Genomic DNA, 20,839 nt, shown 5'->3' with positions numbered 1-20,839 from the left:
TGTGCATTTCCACCACAGAAAAGTCTGTTCCGGGGCTGAAAACGTGGTTCCGCACCAGCCTCAAAAGCTTGCTGGTCTCTACACAGGAACCGATTATGTCAGGGGACGGAGGTCGTGATAAAGTTTCGTCACCATGGTAAAGTTGTAGCTACGGTCTACAGCAAGGAATACTTCTTCACTCTGTAACAACAATAAAAAACCCACAAAATTATCAGACATCAAAACCGTTCAGGTGACACGATGAAATTGAGTGCTCTACTTGCGATATGGTCTTTATGAAGATCCGATATAAACTAGAGAGATCGCAAAGGAAAAAATACTCTGAAGATACAGCACAAAATGATGCACGCCACCTTCAGTCAGACAATTGACCAAATCATAAACAAATTGAAAAAACATTTAAGGGAATACAGGGACCATAAGAACGACATAACGAAAAGCGACAGTGGACAGAGCAATGATGTTTTGGACTCGGACACTAACCAGCCTGCTAACTAACCGAGCATTGAATTCAGCCAGTAATGCTCGTGATAAACAGTGAATCGCCGGTGTCCTTTGCAGTTGATCTCAGTAAGTTGTTATATTTGCCAACTTTGTTAGCTTTACTTACACTGTTGTCATCTTATTTTGTGCAATGTTTTGTTCTGTAAGGGGATTTTTGACAAGCTACTCACTAAGTTTGGAAGATTGCGGCTTTCTGTTATGTAAAATGGTGGGATTCTCAATCAATAATATTATATGCTATGGCAAAAATCCAAATACAACCATCTAATACACCAATGTTAATAATGATTCCACTGTAACAGTTTATAGAACTTAGCAAGTTATGTCATAGTTCATACAATATAATGTAATTACATTACCTGTCGTAATAGTGTAGTGTACTTTAGTGTAGTTGTTGTCTCTGACAATCTTGTTGAGCAATGGAATAACGATGGATTGCATTAATCCGTATGTTTAAATATGTCCACAAAAACAAGAGTGAAAGCTGTGTACAAACACACTGTGACACGCCATGTTTGTTTATGTTTGAGGTAGTCACGTGAAACTACCACGTAGACAGTAAACCGTTACGTCACCGTTCGGATCAGTGGAAAAGCACGGCCGGTTTACGATAGGCTCCAGATTGCCCCAGCCATGAACCAGTGGGGCACAGGCTCGGCACGAGAACCATCGCAATTTTGGTGGAAAAGGGCTAACAGAGACAGCAAACGCTAAGAGAAAATATTCAAAGCAATCATGATGTAGAGGAAGCGAGAGACACAGTTAGATGAGTGTGCACTTTTTGTATGCGAGTCTGCGTGAAGTCAAGCAGTTGAATTGTACTGTAACAGCTCCTAGAACGGTTAATTAGACTGTAAGTGAACTCTGAAAGCAGAGCGGCTTATTGCTCTAATTCCGAAATTGTTCTGCTAATGAGCCCCTCAAAAACAACCATCAGACTATTTTTCCATTATATGAACCTTGTGCTGTAGTTAAAATCTTAACTATGTAATTTGTACAGAACTTTTTATTAGGCTAATTAGGCCCCCCAAAGCATTTCCTTTTTCAAAGAAAAACAGAAAAATACTGCAACATTAAACCATGAAAAAACACCCAGAATTAAGAATGATTAAAGGTGCTATATGTAATATTTTTACTGCACTAAATCATAAAATGTCCATAATATGTCATTAGAGAATTAGGAAACATGCTAAGTTGAAATACTGGCTTCTCCAGTAACAATGCTTCAGCCAGTTTATTCTACTTCGAAGTTTCCATTCCGGGCTGGAATTTCTGTTTATGTTTTGGCCTGTGTGATCCCACCCACTGCCCACTCACCAATAGTATTTCGACACCGCCGGGTTGCCAGATTTGAACAAGTTTGCTGGCAAACAACACTGCGTGCTGCTGCCATGGAAGCTGGATCAGAGATAACAGATTCCACCCGACCTAAAAAGCCTCGCCATCCATCTAAAAACCACCATGACCAGAGGCGTAGTAAAACAAGGATAAATATTGGAGATGCCTTTGGAAGATGGAGACAGCTTAAAGCCCAGAAATCCTTTAAAATGGATGCTGAGTTGACTAATTTGTGTGTCAACATTCTGGCAACCCGCATGAGCTTCGAGTCTGGGGCGGGGCAGACAACTCTCCAATATTTTGAATTTGGAATGCAGTACCAATTTCAAATGCTTGTTGTCAATCTTACATATAGCACCTTTAACAGGAAGACAATTTATAATTGGAAGTAGTAGTTTAACACCTACTGTTAGGCAACTCAGAAATAACAATTTACTGTAAGTATATATATATATATATATATATATATATATATATATATATATATATATATATATATATATAAACTGCTTTAACTGTGCACGCATCAACAAAATAGTTTACCTGAGGTTACAAGCCTTTTTTGTATAGTTACACTTTAAAAGTGAAGATAAGTACATTACTATCCATCTCGCCAAAAAAGCAAAATAAGCCATTTTCACACCGTCATCCTGAATGCATAATTAATACGTATGATGCATATATTTAATAATCAAAATAGATCTGTACTTTTAATATAGTGCTTTAATGCATTTTTATTGTGTACCTCTGAGATTTATTTTCTCCTGAGTAAGTGCAAATTAAATGCAGTGTGTAAAGTCACACTGCTAGCAGCAAACACATTTAACAATCTGTGAAGTGGGAATTAGACATAATATCACGACCATCACCAAGTGCCCAGTCACAGAAGATATTAGTCCTACGCTAAACTATTTGTGACAAATCTCCACTTAAATTCATCTAGTCTCAACCACATTGTCAGTGGTGATTCACTGAGTCAGTGGAAAATGCATTGATGCTGTCACCACAACGGCTTTTCACACAATGCTTAACCCTGGATTAACGTCTTTGAAACTCCAGGCTAAGGCCACTTTTAACCTTGGGTTAAAAAACCATGTTCCAGAGGGTTTGCCAGGCTTTGTGCCAGAATGTTCCTGCGAGTTGTTTAGCGACAGATATCCAATCGCTACTCATTCATGCACTTTGTATAATAATACATATAATCATACATATAATCATACATATAATGCACTTTGTTCCAGGGTCTGGTCTGAAGGAGACAAACAGTTAAAACATTTTTAAACTGGAGTGATGAAATTACAATAGTACTTTTTGTTGTGTATTTCGGAAGACTTGAGGCAACCAGAGTGGATTTACTTTACATTTACATTACGTTTCCACAGATGAACTTATTCAGAAGTATAAACAGTCTGAAACATGAAACAATATAACCCAGTTTTATGTTAATCTAGAGTTAAAATGACCCTCTGGTTAACAATTTTAAGTGGGAAAAGCCCAACAGAAATACACATTGCTAATGCATACTGCAAGTGTATAAGAATGGCAAAAAAAAAAAAAAAAAAACAGCTCCCTCCTCAGGTAAAGATGAGTACACTTTGCTCAAGTTTATTGGCATGTTTGTCTTCCAAGATGAAGTCAACCCAATTAAACCCTTGGTGGTACATGAAAAAAAAAAAAAAACTCTTATCAGGAAGGTATCAGGAAGAGTGTTATGTTTCACATAAAGAGTAACTATATGCATCACTTGCATTTAGCAATTTTGAAAGAATCATGGACATTGTGATAAGGTCTTCTTTTCTGTCTTTCCTTCCTTCAGGTCATGATGCCCACCATCACTTCACTGATGTCCCACAGTTTATTGGCCACCTCTTTATCTGTGGCCTTCCCTAACAATTGCTCCTCCTGGCAGTTAGCAAAGCACTTCCCCTGAATGCCCTCCACATCTGGGGAGCAGGCCAGGTAGATGAATGTCTGCACTCCCTCCTCGGGGGACTTGAAGAAGGCTCAGGAAGCTAGGTTAAACTGAGGCTTCACCAGCAGCGGAATGTGGACATGCCTGCCCAGGTTAGTCCTAACGATCCCTGGGGTAAGAGCGTTTACTGTTACTCCTGTCTCCTCTAGTTTGTGGGAGAGCTCCAGTGTGAAAAGAAGATTGGCTAGTTTGCTCCGTGCATAAGCAAAAGCTTTGTCATAGCTCTGCTCACTGTTCAAGTCATCAAAGTTAATGTCACCATACTTGTAGAGGCTGGTGGACACCACAATGATGCAGCTAGGGGACAGCGCTTGAGGAGGTCCAAGAGGAGGTTAGTGAGCAAGAAGTGGCCCAAATGATTGACAGCGAACTGCATCTCAAATCCATCATCTGTTTTAGTGAAAGGACACTGGTAGATGCCAGCATTGTTGATCAGGACGTCAATCCTTGGCACATCCTGTTTGAGATGCAACAGATTTGACAAACTGTAAATGTTTGGGTATGTTTTCGTATTCAAATGCAGCAATATTTAAAGGAATATTCCGGGTGCAATACAAGTTAAGTTAAATTGACAGCATTTGTGGCATTATGTTGATTATTTATATATAAAAACTATTTTAACATGTCCATCATTTTCTTAAAAAAAAAAAGAACAAAAACAAACAAAAAAAGCAAAAATCTAGGTTCCAGCGAGGCACTTACAATGGAAGTGAATGAGGCCAATCCATAAACGTTAAAATACTCACTGTTTCAAAGCAATAGCCATAAGATCGTCAACAATATGCATGCAAGCATTATTTTAGTGTGATAAACTTACTAACCTTTTCTGTGTAAAGTTTTATCCAATTTTACAACTTTGTTTCCATGACAACATAATGCTGTGTAAACGTTGTAATCCTGCAAATATGACAATGTAAACAACTTAGCCCAAATAATGCACAAGTTTTAACAGAAAAAAAATTAATGTACAGTACTGTGCAAAAGTTTTAGGCATTTGTGAAAAATATTGCATAGTGAGGATGTCTTGAAAAATAATGACATAAATAGTTTTCATTTATCACTTAATGTCATACAAAGTCCAGTAAACATAAAAAAGCTAAATCAATATTCAGTGTGACCACCTATGCCTTTAAAACAGCACCAATTCTCCTAGGTACACCTGGACACAGTTTTTCTTAGTTGTTGGCAGATAGGATGTTCCAAGCTTCTTGGAGAATTCACCACAGTTCTTCTATCTGTTTAGGCTGTCTCAATTGCTTCTGTCTCTTTATGTAATCTCAGACTGACTCGATGTTCAGTGGGAGGCTTTGTGGGGACCATGGCATCTGTTACAGGGCTCCCTGTTCTTCTATTCTAATCTTTTCTATTTGCAAAAGTAATGTTTGTAAGTCTAACATTTATATTTCCTATTGACACAATAAAGCTGAAGATATAAATAAACATCTTAAGACAAATGTTTTTGCGAAACATCTTATGTACCTAAGACTTCTGCACAGTACTTATACAAAATTATAAAGTTTTCATTTTTGCCTTTAAACCCTCAAAAAATTGACCCCATTAACTTCCATTGTAAGTGCCTCACTGTAAAGAAGGGACGAGCCAAAATTAATTTATGTAGTAATCAATATTATGCCACAAACGCTGTCGATTGAGCTTAACTTGTATTGAACCCAGAATATTCCTTTAAAAACAGAGGAATGGAAAAATAAAATAACCAAGAAAACATCTCTAAAATTTGATCCTGCACTAATTTAAAGGTGAAGTGCACTACTACAGTAGAATCTCTAAACGTAATTGCCAAAATGAATGACTGTTTTCAAATACAGCGAAACAGTACCCGCCCACTTTTCCGGCCGTCTGGGTTATGGAAGTATTTCATAAAATACTCCATAAAAGAGTTGAAAGCCATGAACCAAACCAAACAGCTCCGAGGTGAATTACCACATTACAAAGTTTGTTTTGAGGCAAAAAAGTATTTGAAAATCAGACAAAAAGACAAAGGTAAAAGGCTGTGTACTTACCATCTTTCACAAGGGCACAAACTACAATCCCGTGAAGCATTGCGAATGTAACTGAATACAAAATTATGGGAATATATAAAACCATTGATTTTAGTTTGTTGATTATAAGTATAGAAACAATATAGTTTATGTTTATTGCTAAAAATTCCAATATATCCAAATAAATAAGTAGTTTAAAGGTGAAGGGAGACCAACTCGACTACATCATCCGCAATTCGCTATCAAACATGATTTTTAAACAAGGAAATTAAAATAATGCAGACTGCTGGCTTCAACGGAAGCATATGCCATTGATGATCAACCTCGGAGCTCAAGGTAGTCTGAGTCTTTAAACTGTCTTTAAAGGTTTATAACTTACCATTGAAAATCAATTAGTCTATGGAAAAAATCAATGGGATTTTTAATTCCGGAACCAAGGTGTTGCGCTCTATAGGCTTCCCAAACACTCCCCTGTCTTCCATTGGTAGACCAAACAGATAGTCCAGCCCCAAACTCATGGCATTGGTTGAGCTGATGTTGCTACACTGGTCTGGATTTTCAAACAAAGTTTAAACTTTTCGGGGAATTAACTTACAAATGGCATACTTCTCGTAGTCTGCATAACATTGAAAAATTGCATAGATCACATTTACATATCATCATCTCTTTTTTTTGTATTCTTCTTTCCTTTATACACATTACTTTAAAGAGTATGGAAAATGGAGTGTAGATGTAACAGTAGAAATATCAGATATACACAATGAAATGTTTAATTTGCACATCTATTCTGACATGGGTCATTAATCAGTGGAACAATATTACACTAATTGAGTTAACACCAGTGGATTGTTTAGCTGCCATAATAAATATACAGTATTTAATAATTTTGATATACAATTCTGTTTCAGGCTGATGATCAGTTCTGATCATTTTATCTATATGTAGTAGTAGCAGAAGTAGTAAAAAAAAAAAAAAAAAGAAAAAAGAAACAGGCAGAATTAACTGGTGTTGAAGTTTTGCACACTGTAAACCAATGTGTTTAAAATAGAAATATACAGAATTAGGTCTTCAGTCCTAACCTTGATGATGTTGTTTTTTTTTTTTTTTTTTTTTTTTTTTTTGCAATCAAAAATAAATCTACTCATATCTCTTTATTCATGAGAACAGTCACAATGCCTTAAAAGCTCGCAACATAAAACATCTTTTCTCTGCAGGACAATCATTTCCGCTCGAATTTGAGGCGCTGTCAAGTTCACATGCGCTTCTCAAACTTCTCGAGCGTGCATTCATTCATAGAAGTGCGTAACACTCGCCTACCCTTTGACGGTATTGTTCACCCACACTTTTTGTAAACAATTAGGTCATTTGCTAGTATTTGTGGCCTGTATTTAGCAAGAGAAATAAGGCACTGACCTGGTGCAGCCGCCTCCCGAATCGAAATGATCGTACCTTCTCTTCGCAAAAGCTACGGACAGATTTAAGTGATGCCAGGTCCAAGAGCTTGATCACTATCTCCCCTGGCTCCGGTCCGGCCTCCTAGCTGTTGGATCTTCTGGGCTGCTTTCTCTGCCCGCTCTCGGTCCCTACATGCCATGATCACCCGGCCCTGACGCCGGAGCAGCTCCACTGTCGTGGCTTTTCCAATGCCACTGTTTGCCCCCGTCACGATAATGGTTTTGCCCCGCAATATGTCGACGCATTCATCAAAATGTTTATATTGAGGAATGTGCTCTGCTTCACTGCTGATCTGTCTGGGGCCATCAACAACGTCCCTGGAATGTTATTGAACTGCAATACCCATAAGTCGACGGTTTAAAACGCGCATTTGTCTTGTTTTTATCTAGACCGAAAAGGGCTTTGCTGCTAAACATTATGTACTGAAATGAAGTATGCTATCTTTAGACGTGAAAGATAAACCATATACTAAATAAGATCAAAAATGTAATGTATCATCATAAAAAAATAAATCCAGTGTTTTATAACAAAGCTTAACAAATTTGAATGTGGTTATATCTACATTTTGAACACCTCATGGGAAACTCAGTATAGGGTCTAATACATAATACATGGTTTCTTCACACCCTTATCTTCCAGCATTTATTCAGAGCACAGTTCATTTATTATTACTGTGGTAAAGTCTGCCAGGAAACATTGGTATCCAAAATAGAGCAGTGAACTACATGGAACAAAACAAATTTGCAGAATTTACATCCAATAATAAAATATGACACTATAAATAAAATATTTAAAAAAGATGTGTATTCCCTGAGATAAAATTCAATAGCTATTTAAATTCTGATTAAATATGATAAAAATATTAGTGAACAAGGTGTAAAGGCAGATAAATTGTCTTATTGAACTTTCTAATTTTTAAAAAGAAAGGGATGAAGTGTTGTTTGTATTTACCATTCTGATGGTTTAGGTCTGTACATAACGTACTAGGTAATCCACTTCCTGTGTGCATTTTTAGCACAGTGGGCTCTTTGTGTTTATAATTCGTCTGATTGAAAGCAATCCATCAACCATCTGAAGAGATTAAAAATATATAATCTCTTGAATTTGCTGTGCCCTTCATTCATTACTTTCACTTGTGCGTCAATCCCAACTCATTATTAATATAAGTAAACGTTTATATTTGAGGTATTGTTTAGATTAAACATAATTTAGACACTATATGGATGTTGAGGTATCTAAAAAGATGGGACTTGGACATTTGCATTTGATACTCATCAAATATTTTCCTTATTTTTCTGCATTACTTGTTTCAATGCATTTCCCCTTATTGTACTTCTGTCCAATCCCATAAGGCACATGAGCGGCGATGGTACCCAGCTCCTGGGCTCCTTCAATATGAAACGTCTGATCGTCGAAGAAGATGTGAGGCCTGATCTTCTGTAGGAGAGGCCCCTTAGGAGCCCCAGCTAGAAAGAGGGCTTCGTCTACCTCCAGTCCCCAGCTTCATAGGGTCTTCAGGACACGGGCCCCAGCGCTGGCAGCACTTCGAGCTGTTACCAGGTACGTGCGAATGGGGCAGTTGATACGCTGGTTCTTTGCATAGAACTTGCACTGGAGTTTACCAAGTGCTTCCAGAAAGCATTTCAGAGGGCCCTAGGGGAGAATGGTGCAACTGTTTAATAACCAACATGAAAAGTATGCTAAGAGTATGTAATAAGATTAAAGTATGTAAACTATGGGGAGCATGCATAAACTTCATATCCTTTGGATTATCTTGGCAAATACGACCCGCTCCCTTCGCATGAAAAGCAGTCTACAGGCTTTAATAGGCAACCTAGGAAGTCCGGGAAGGGCTCATTTTTTGAGTTGTGTTACAAGCTGTTCACACATTGGCAAAAAAAAAAGGCGAATATTACATTAACATTTTTACATATTGCACCTTTAATCTATGTCTTTCTAAGAAGCTGGCCTACATCTTTTGAAGAGTGTAACTGATCACCATCAAAGTCTAAATTGTAGTCTATCAAATAATTCTGTTTGGTTGAATAGTTTCAGTGTCTCTTTTACATGGATTCATAGCTCTGCAGAGTAAGGACCTTAATGTTTTCTTTCCATACCATAGTGATTAATGTTTTTGATGAGACGAACTCCGACCTTGGCGTGATTATTAGTCATCAGTACAATATCAAACAACTCCTCACTGTCTGAGTACAGTTCTCTCAGATGAGCATTTACATTCAACAGTGCCTGTTAACTAGAAAAACAGAAATAAGAACAAATAGGAACTATGGCTTGGATCTGGAAATATGATTTCAAAATTGAGTAGCTAATATGTTCTTTAATTTGGGCCATTTTTGGCATGTTCATAAGCCACACACAGGACTATTCCTCAGTAACTGTAACTAACTGATAAATCATAAAAAATCCACAGAATTAAATGCAAGGTTGGGGCTTTTTTGTTTGAGTGTATGGACCAACATTAAGGTTGTGATCTCTGATTTGTAAAAAACAAACAATTAGATGGACCTCCTTATCGTAAATGCATAATAACGGTCTGCATTTGAGTCCTGCCCTGCAGTGGAATGTGTGTGTACAATAAAATTATGGACAAAGTCTGCCCGTGGACAGAAATAATGGCACATTTATTTTCTAGCATATTGCTGGCAGATCTTTCATCAGATTTGCATCAGTGCAGTTTTAATAAAATGAGTGCCGTTTCTAATAAAACATCTAAAGGTGCATCTCATCTGTTGACCCAGTTCTACTAATGAACAAACTGTCTTCCTTCTTTCACCACTGTCTCTCACATTCCTCCCTGCTTGTACCTCTCTGAGCAAATTTAAAACTTTCTATTCCAGCAATGATATTCTTCTAATATTATTGCCTCCATACGATGATTCGCTTTTTCTGTAGGCTATACATCATTTGTAAGTCGCTTTGGATAAATGCATCTACTAAATGAATAAATGGAAATGGAAATTCCATCTGGTGACACAGGCCTGTTCATATGTCAAGAAAGTTGCAAATAATGTTTTAACCTTCAACCAGCATTATGTGCATATTAGAGGGTTTGTAGTAGTGATATGACAATGTGTATGTAGTGTGAGTGTATGGTTGGTTTACTGAATGGCAACATGTTCCTGACAAGGTGGTGATGGTGATGGGGGTATTATGATCAGGCAGATTTGAAATTGTTTCATCAATCCAAATGGGGTTTGAAACATCATTCATAGCGCTTAGACCTGTCGTTACCTTAACGAAAGGAAACAAGACCCCTAGGGGTGAAAGGCTGATCCTCCCTCTCCAGCTGGTGCGCAACATACCTCTCCATTCCCTCCTCTTCAAACACCTTCCTCTCCTTAACCATGTTAAACAGTGTACGCGAGGACACTGCAATCGTCACAGTGTTCCTTGGTTTGGGCTGCAGAAGGCAAATAAGGCAAATGTTTATAATAGCAAGGACGAGTTCGGTTTGAACGGCCCCTACACTTCAATCGAACAAGGCGACGCATCAACTGCTTTGACAGCTGCCCAGTCTTTTCCCTCTCTCGTTGCCTTTAAGTTTTCTCATATTGTTGTTGTTTTTGTGAGAGGACCGAATTGAGTTTACCAATGTTAGTTAAACTGCGTCTCAGCATAAGCACGAAACACCGATGTCACCAGCCCTGTGCAAGTGTCAGATCGTTACCCATTCTCATTTAACAGTGTTTGCAAAGTGTCATTCTAAATTCACTGCACACTAAATATATTTTAAGCACTAGAGCATTTGAACTAAACACTTATTTGATAGACTGATTCAACAAGCTTCAACCGGATTTATGAACGATTCACCAAATCAGGGTCATTATGTTGTCATTTGGTTTACACTGACATACAACATATATAATAAATAATACAGAATTTTAATAATTAAAATAAATAAATAAATAAATCCATTGGATGGACTAATAGAGTCAAACGGGCTAAAGGCACACCTTAATGAAAAAAAAAAAAAAATATATATATATATATATGTATATGTATATATATATATATATATATATATATATATATATATATTTTTTTTTTATTTATTTATTTTTTTTTCTGGTAAAAAAGTGTTTCAAGATTCAACAAATAGCCTACATTTATTTTTATTGAATATTGATGGAGCAACATAACTTGTGTGAAAAGAAATAACAACAGAAATATGTTTTGAATAATTTTATAAAAAAAAAAAAAAAAAAGGTGGCGAGGGTGCATTTTACCCCACACCTGGTTTAAAAGGTCCCCAGGGGTTTATATTGATGTAGTGTACATACCGGGGCAATTGTTATAGGGCACAATGTATGCAAATACTTTTGAGACAGCAAGATGATTTTTTGAGTAACAAATTAAGATGATGCTTATTCAAAATAACTACTTCAGAAAAGGGTGCATCATTTCTTGTTAATTCCAATCATATTTGACATTTCATAACATCTCCAAGTATTCTGTAAACAAATTAATCTCCATTGTGATTAGACCAGTCAATGTGAGCCCACTTTGAACATTCTTCATCACAAATCTATACACCCCACTTAAAGGGATAGTTCACCCAAAAATGAAATTCTCTCATTATTTACTCACTCTCATGATATCCCAGGTGTGTATTACTTTCTTTCCTCACCATAACACATTTGAAGAAGAATATAAATCTATATTAGCTCAGTAATTTCTTAAAATGCAAGTGAATGGAGATTTCTATTTTTGAAGCTCCAAAAATTACAGTCAGCATAAACATCATCCATACGACACCAGCTGCTAAATTAAATTAAGTCTTCTAAAGCGACATGATCGCTTTGGTGCAAAAAAGATAAATATTTAAGTACTTTTTATCTATAAACCATTGCTTCCATTAGGCTTCACAAGAAGGTAGATTCCAAGCAGTCTCTCGTGTTATGTATTCGTGTTGCCATTATACAGAGGTAATTGCACGTTCTCCACTCGGTTGATACATCCAGGATAAGCACACAAATGCACCATTGTAAGGAAAGAAGTAGATAAATACAGATCTAAACCAAAACCAACAAAGCTTTTGCACAGCATTCCTCCAACTCACAGCGCTGCTCTTCCAGCTGTGACGCACTTGCCTCGTGTGTTTTAAATGCCAATGCGATTTAGTCACACGCCCATACCGCTGCAGAACGGAAGCATGATTTAGAGTTTAAAAAAGTACTTAAATATTTATCTTTTTCACACCAAAGCGATTGTGTCGCTTTAGAAGACATTAATTAAACAGCTGGTGTCGTATGGATGATGTTTATGCTGACTGTAATTTTTGGAGCTTCAAAAGAGGAATCTCCATTCACTTGCTGAAATATTCTTTGTTTGTGTTCAGCAGATGAAAGAAAGTCATACACATCTTGGATGGCATGAGGGTGAGTAAATGTTGAGTGAATTTTCATTTTTGGGTGAACTATTCCTTTAAGAGTTCCATTCATTCAAAAATGCTGTCCGTTAAGCCATTAACTGATTAGGCAGCAAGCCAGCTGCCTACGTTTTCGGATGCAGCCAATGTATGCCTGTGTAGAGTCTATGGTGTAGAAGAATACTTTTCCCATCATATACAGTATAACACATGTAACAATAGGCTATTAGGGGCCAAACACCGAAGGAGGTGGCAAAGGGTGGCAGCACCACAGCTAACTGCTCTACAGAAAAATTTGCTTAGCTGAGTGCTGCACTTTAGAGAAGTTACACTACAAGCTATATGGCAAAAATAGCTTACTAAATTTAAACTACTTCATATTTTTGATGAATATGAAGGTATAATGGTACTATGGTACAGTAATATTATTGCTTGATAATAGGCCTATACCTTGGCACTGAATTATTATTATATTAATTTCATTTACATAATATCCAAGCCATGGTAATGTCATGATACTTTTTGTGTTTTCTTGCACTGTTAGTGCTTTCATTGTTTTATGGTGGTCTTTTGTTTGAAAAAAGAGCTGCACATACAAGTCTGGAACTAAATAAAGACATTCTTCATCACTGGTAAACGATAGGATTTAGTTTAAATTGATTGTAGGTAAATATTCCACTTCATCCAGCACTCTGCTTGTTCTCAGTGTTCTAAAATATCATGTTACCATTTTACTGAGTGAGAATCTGCTCCAAACAATTCAGTGCATGAGTGAGTGGTCCGAATGATTCAAACTGAATCTTAAACCAATTAATGGAATAGTTCCATTAATAGAATGAGTCTATCATTATTTATCATCCCAAATTTGCTTTCAAACCCTTGTGACTTTCTTTCTTGAAACATCAAACCTGTGCACCCATCAAATGTGGGTAGTACTGTGCCATTCTGTGTTTGGTAATTTTTGGTAATGAAATATAAAAAATAGTCGGCTGTACCGATACCATGGTACAGTATGTGGATTCCATCAATTCCTCATGTGTTGTTTACAGCCATATTACATTTTGAATTATATAGGAGTTTTTTTTTCTTTTGCTGTTCCTATTAGAACATTTGTCCAATCTTAAACAAAATTGACTCACAGAAATGACTATGTGTGAGTTATTATTATTATTTTTTTATTTATTCAGAGATTTTTATATTCACCACCACTACCAAGATACCCCTTAATTAAACCATGTCAGCACAAAACAGGAGGTCAAGCTGTATCATGCCAATAATTCGGTGTATTAAAATTAAACTTTGTAGGGGTCTTTAGCATTATGTACTTAGGGTGACCTAGTGTTTACTTATCACAGTGAATTTGGAAAAAGTAGGTTGACTTTTCATTAGCTGAAATTGGTCTGTGCTTAACGATATGCAAAACTCTTCCCCCAGTGGTCAAAGCGGTAACTGGTGAGCACGTGTAAGCTCCATTTTCTGGGTGAAATGTCCACGGAGGTGTGCCAAAAGCAAGTTGTGAAGCGATTTGTTTTCAGCTGAGCAGGCTGTAATACAGTGAAGAGGAATTCTTATTTTATAAATTCTACTACCAACCCAACCCCCAAAACTGAACTTAACCATCAATGGAGTAAAAATGTAATGTTAGAAAGAAAAATGCAACTTCAAAATCACACTCGTTACTGAATACGATAACATCATGGTTTCAACATGGGATCCGAACCAGGTCTGCTGATGCAACACGATTCTGGTCGCACCAGAGGGGATGGTTTACATGTTAGAGCTGATTCAAAAATATCTGATAGGAGGTGGTGCTTGCTGGTGAGTCAGCATTATGTGGCTGATCCTAGGGTACTGGAACTCCAAGTAAATTGTTTTTTTTTTTTTTTTTTTTTTTTTAAATTTTATCTAATTCTCTCCAAATTAGGCTCAGATGATTTAAAGACTGGCCTGACAAAACAAATCAAATGGATTATTTTTGGTTTTTAAACAATGCTGTAGCAGTAACAACATGTTCTCCACTATGCTTGACAGTGTTGACTCTTTGCTTGGCATGTGTCTTTAGCGACTGACAAAGTTGTTGCAGTGTAGTACAGTGGATGTGCAGTTGACTAGGAATCAGAAGATTACTGGTTTAAACCCTACTTGGGTGACTCATGAACTGTTCCATTTTTTTTTTTTTTTAGTGTACTACAGAACATATCCCCTCATAACATTCACTGGGTTGTTCTCAGTGTGGTGTTGTGCTTTTATTGTAATAATGTTATTATTATTATTATTGGTGAAATTATTTTTTAAACAGTGTGGAGCCATTGGTTCTCCTGCTATAGAGTTTGAAGTTTCTCTCTAGGCGAGGCTTAGGTATGTTATCAGAAAAACACTATGGACTGGGGTTAGAAAGAGATGTGCAGAGAATATGTGGTGTGTCCTACATTACTGTTTTAACAACAGTTAAACTGGAACAAAGAAACATTTTCAGACATTTGGATGATAATATATTAATCTGTTTAATTTCACCATTTAATTATAATCACAATTTTCTTTGGGATTCATTATTCATTCACTCTTTTAACCCTTTAATAACAATAGCAGAAATGATTGCCAAAGTTGGAGCTTCCCTATTAGGAATCATAGAAGAGGATGTGTGGCCGGATCACTTACAGGACAGGCCATATCAGATCTTTACAAACTAGAATGTTCTTACTCATTCCTCACCCCAAAAGGTACATGAGCAGCAATGACCATATTATTTCGGGCTTCTTGTACATGTTCCATTTTGTCATCAAAGAAGATGTGAGGGTTGATTGCCATCAGCACTGGTTCTTTTGGAGCACCAGAGAGAAAGACTGCCTCATTGATTTCTAAATTCTTCTGAAGAGTCTTTAGGGCTCTGATTCCAGGACTGTTAGTGCCACGTGATGTTATGAGGTAGGTACGGATTGGACAATTTTGCTGGAGTAACTGGAAGTTTACTAATGCTCCAGCAAAATCCTTTAGAGGGCCCTGCAAAATAATTAAACACTCAGATGTTATTGGAATCCAGAACTTTTTAGAGAGTTAAAGAAATATTCCGGGTTCAATACAAGTTGAGCTTAATCGGTAGTGGAAGTGAATGGGGCCAGTAAGTAAATGTTAAAACACTCAAGTATAGCCACAAGACACGTGTTAACATGATTTTAGTGCTAAAAAATCACTAACTAACCTTGACTGTGTAAAATTATATCCAAATTTGCAACTTTGTTGCCATGACAATGAAACACTGTAAACCCTAAAACCTTAAAACAGCTGAAAAAAAAAATTGATTTAAACAACTTTACAACTCAAATGATACACGAGTTTTAACAGAAGAATTAATGTACGTGCTTTAATTTGACCTCATTTACTTCCATTGAAAGTGCCTCACTGTAACCTCAATATTAGATTTTTTTTTAAAGGAGGGACGAGACTAAATAATTTTTTGTGGTAGTCAACAATATGCCAGAAATGCTGTCGATTGAGCTTAACTTGTTTTGAACCTAGAATATTCCTTTTAATTGTTGAATTTGTTGAATCAAAAACTAAATGTTTGGTCCAAAACCTTTAAAGGAATGTTCTTGTTTATTTTAAACCTAATGTCTATACAGCATTTGTGGCATTGATTACTTACCACAGACAATAATTTAAACTTTCAATTTATATTTAACCGTTATTGTATAGATTGTAAACCTGTTAAAACACTTTTAATGCTTCCAGATATAATATAGTTCTTAGATCTAATTAATGAATTACTAGAACGCAGTTTTAACTTTAACTCTGCCCTCTAAGATTCGGCTGTACTAACAAGTTTAGACCAATATCTCACCAGTTCCAGCAATGTGTCCTCCAAAGTGCGCTCATTTTGAATGAAACCTTCTAGACCTTGCTCTTTGAAGACTCTCTCTGATTCATCTGAAAACAGGACTCCATCTCCATCAAAGGCCACACGTAACATTTCATTACTTTGCTCAAGGTATTTTCCCTGAAACATGGTGGCTGCTCCATATCCTGAAAACATTTGAAAAGTGAAGACAGATTTCATTCTCCAGTACCAACATGTACTTGATGGCCTCTCTCTCAGTACAGTAATGGAATTTATGTAATGAAGAGTTTAGCGTCTTTTTGCCTCATCCCCCCCCCCAGCCCCATCATTTGCACAGAGTGTGACTTTTTTCTCATAAATTTTGAAACCCTTGTGTCCATGTCACCAGTCTTACTCGGGCATTGCTAGACTTCTGTCATCTGGGGGCTTAGCCCACAGGCAATATTATAATATAAAAATAAGAGGAATCCTTCCTTCCATGATTTAAAAAATGACCACCCTACCTGTCAAATAATTATTATATTAAGCGCAACACTGACACTGGTTCAGAACTTTATATGAGCAAACGTCAGGCGCACAATAAACGGATCAAACATGATTTTAATTTAAATTGCGGATCAAAGCGAGAACTTGTCTGCTCACGGTTCATTGTGCAGAAACTAATGCTAACAAAAAAATAAAAGTAATTTAACAATTTAAATTGGCAATTGTCATTTATCATAATATTTTGAGAATAAAGTAAAAATTACGAGAATAAAGTTGAAGCATTCTGAGATTAAAGTCGAAATATTTTGAGAATAAATCGAAAGGAAAGTAACATCAAAGTGATGTGGTGGACAAAAACAAAGCGGAGCGTCTGGGTCTATACATACAACACCACTAACCAGGGAGATAACCAAGCTGAATTTGTGGGAAGTTTTTGCAAGCTCTCTGTTAATGAATGAGGTGTGCATTAGTACAGGAGTATTGAATCTGTGGGCGCCTGTCAATGGAGGATTATTGGAAAAATTATTGGAACTGCTGTGAATTATATAGGCCCATTTCAAGACATTGTATGTGGTAACAGCCCCTCAGTTACAGTATCCACCTTTTTCACAGGCAACGAAATTACCCATTATGCTTAGCGTGTTCTTCCAATGTGGATGCTACAGACTTCCGCTTCACAGCTTATTCCCATTACCAAGCACTGAAATATCACTAACAACAGTCAAAATCGAGTAAACCATCTGTATTTACTTAACGTAAACCCCTTTCTCACTAAAGGCCACATGTGGACTCTTAGTTTCGAATGCAATCCCTGAATAGATAAGTACACAGTCACACTGGGCTCTAGCACTTTCTGCACGTGCCCTGTATGTGTGTGTGTGTGAAAGAGAGAGACAGACATACAGCACGCAGAGAGAGAGATAATTCACGTATATGATGCACTAGATTTAATTAAGTTTTTTGTTTAACAGTTCAATATGAAAACAGCCAAATCGCGGACATTTAGGGAATCTAGAAATCCTGACTGGTCACTTTTTAAGGTTTAAAAAAAGAGGAAACATGCATGAAAAGAGGACATATGGTCATAATAGGTTCCAATTAAAAATCTTCAGATTTGAGGCACGTACCATTGCATTATTTCTGTATTAAAAAGTGCCACCTTCTCACGCAATCTGCCGAGAACAACTTGGTCTCTCCCTCATTCACATACACTCACAGCGTGACATGAGATATTAACCTCGTAAAGACGATTAATAAAACAAAGGCTTGGTTTAAATGTTTTTAATCTTTATCTTACAAAATGACGGACAGTATAATCTGTCAATGTTTTAAAATAAATGCAAGTGATGGAGAATTAGTTTAATGCAACCTTTGATTTTTACATCTGGTTCGACACGGAATGTTTCAACATTGCAGCTTTTGGGGGGCTTATCGTTGTTACATTCATTTTCCAGTAGTTTTTTAGCCACCTGTAGTTTTTATAACACCCTATAACAGCGCATAATTATCCAGACCCTTAGCTTCTTGCCATCACCAGTAACGTTAGTCTAGCTAGCTGATAGCAACAACTAAGCGGAAGTGTGGAGCATCCAAGTGGAAGTCTCTCGCCGCAATGGCGCAGCCCATGGAAAAGTCAGGAAAAAGGTGGATTGTTTAGAGAGGAAAACCCAACAAAAAGGCAGACCAAGCATCACCAACACTTAGCAGGACTGCACGAAGGTCTGTCTGGTTTTTTCTCCTGAATAAATTAAATTTCCTACCTAACCGCTGCAGTGTCCAGAAACTAATAATAACTCTGTGCTGATGCGCCAAAAGACCAAGGATTTATTTATTGCTAAATCCTATTCTAAATATGATTACATCCTCCACATCCATCTCAAGCATTAATGAAGCTGCTGGCTCGACATCCGTTCTATCGTTGTGGTAATGATGTTCTTTTTGGCCTAATATTTAAATATTTCTTTATTCACACAATATGCTACTTTATTCTCACAATACCACGACTTTATTCTCGTAATTTTTTCTTTTCTCAAAATATTATGCCTATAATCTCAAAATGATAAAACTATATTCTAATAATTTTGATTTATATATTCATCTCATATGAATTTAATCTCATAATGCTACAACTTTATTCTTGTAATTTTTACTTCATTCGCAAAATATTACGACTTCAATCTCGAAATCTTAATTTGTAATTTGATTTAATGTGGCAATAAAACGGCATTGTGGGATCACTGAGTAAAGTTAAAAAATAACTTTACGTTTTATAAACGTATCTCAAAACACCTGCATTGGGTTTCATGACTTTACACCATTAAACATGATTCCAGATTGTTTTTAACAAAGTTTCAACTAACGGCAAGACAGTGTTTTTTCCCCTTTTGCTTTGGTGTGCAGACTTAAATACAATAATTAGACGAGTTCAATGCCATCTGATTTTAAACTATTTAAAAATCAAAGCACTCCAAAGAGGCTATTTAAATGCAGCAGTTTAACTCCTTACACATGACATTGAAATGTAAACCAGTTTTTGGATCAATTTTGTTTGACTTTAATGTTAGATTTTATCATTTTAAGACCTATGTATTGTGCTATTTAGGCTCATAGCTCACTATGTTGATATTCTGAGTTAGGTTTGAGGTAATTCCATTGCAATAAACACTTTTTATTCCCACATTCAGACTCCCAATGAAAACCTGAATAACCGTTTGTGAAACCTCGTGGTAACCAAATGGTAAAAAATGTAACTGTGCACATCCCTACTGCAAATTATAAACGGATAATGATGAATCCAGATATTTGGTCAGCTCATGTGTAACTTAACCAGTTAGCAACTGTTAGCTCGTTATCGGCTACCTGGCTACTGGCATAAGAATCGTACATCATACAAATCTCATCCTTTTTAAAGTTTTGTTGTATTGAAGGTATTGTTACTGGCATACCTTCTTCATTCTGATTGACAAATGCTAAATAAAGTCTGGTTGGGTCGCCATTCAGTGAACTTGCTGCTAATTTGATTATGGATGGTAATTCTTAAAGGCGCTAGTTGATTTTACCTAGGCAGAGTCCATTTTAGGGAGCAAGAAGGGATGCTCCGAACAAGTTGACGGGCGCATGCATTAAAATCTACTTGGTGTTTGGATTATGAACAAATGAAGATTCAAAATGAGGGTTATAGATTATATATTTAGAAATAAAGCTTGCATAATAAAACTTCAGTGCCTGACTCTGATACAGAAAAGCTGCACTCCTGTGAGAGAAAGCTCCCACTCGAAGTGTTCATAACTTGTCTGATGATCTTGTGCACGAACATCAGGTAAAGGTAAAATTGCGAACTGTCATTTAACACAGGTGGGACTCACTGATTGAAATTCATTTAAATTTGAAGCCAGATTTGCAGCCTGCCTTGTTGCTTTTGTACCCTGATGTAATAAACATAAAGCCTTACTTTTCTCTCTCTCTCTCTCTCTCTCTCTCTCTCTCTCTCTCTCTCTCTCTCTCTCTTTAATCACAAAAAAGGGCCACTGTATCATAAATTATGTTTAGATTTGTTTGGGTTTAAGGAGCACAATGTGTTCAACAGTCTACCATATGCAAAACACTGTTTTGAAATATGTAGTCTCCTGTTTAATTGGCTTAATAAGTGGAATTTGCTACTATTTGAAATATGCATTTCAAATAGTAATGCTCTGATAATAATGAATTCATAATGCAGTAATATTGGAAACATGGTGCTGTCAGGAAATGGTAAGCAGGACCCAAGCAGTCGTGTGTTATAAGGCTAAAGGTAAGTCAGCGGAACAGCTCTGTGGCATAAATGTAGACTTAATGTACGTATGCTTTAAGAAAAGTGAATA

General features: G+C 36.7%; 1 protein-coding gene and 1 pseudogene across 1 annotated transcript in view; both read right to left on the bottom strand.

Moving 5' to 3' along the window:
• Positions 1 to 2,659: 2,659 nt before the first annotated feature.
• On the bottom strand, positions 2,660 to 10,636 carry LOC127413794 (retinol dehydrogenase 14-like; annotated as a pseudogene).
• Positions 10,637 to 15,145: 4,509 nt separating this feature from the next.
• Positions 15,146 to 20,839, bottom strand: part of LOC127413793 (cytosolic 5'-nucleotidase 1A-like) — a 73,227-nt gene continuing 67,533 nt past the window's right edge. The window contains exons 7-8 of the mRNA XM_051651211.1: positions 16,497 to 16,678; positions 15,146 to 15,658 (exon numbers count right to left, since the gene is read on the bottom strand). Coding sequence (XP_051507171.1) covers positions 15,356 to 15,658; positions 16,497 to 16,678 — 485 coding nt within the window. The 3' untranslated portion in view covers positions 15,146 to 15,355. The remainder of the gene's footprint in view (positions 15,659 to 16,496; positions 16,679 to 20,839) is intronic.

Source organism: Myxocyprinus asiaticus, chromosome 23 (assembly GCF_019703515.2).
Source record: "Myxocyprinus asiaticus isolate MX2 ecotype Aquarium Trade chromosome 23, UBuf_Myxa_2, whole genome shotgun sequence".
NCBI classification, from domain to species: Eukaryota; Metazoa; Chordata; class Actinopteri; order Cypriniformes; family Catostomidae; genus Myxocyprinus; species Myxocyprinus asiaticus.
This window is presented reverse-complemented; position numbering and strand designations above follow the sequence as displayed.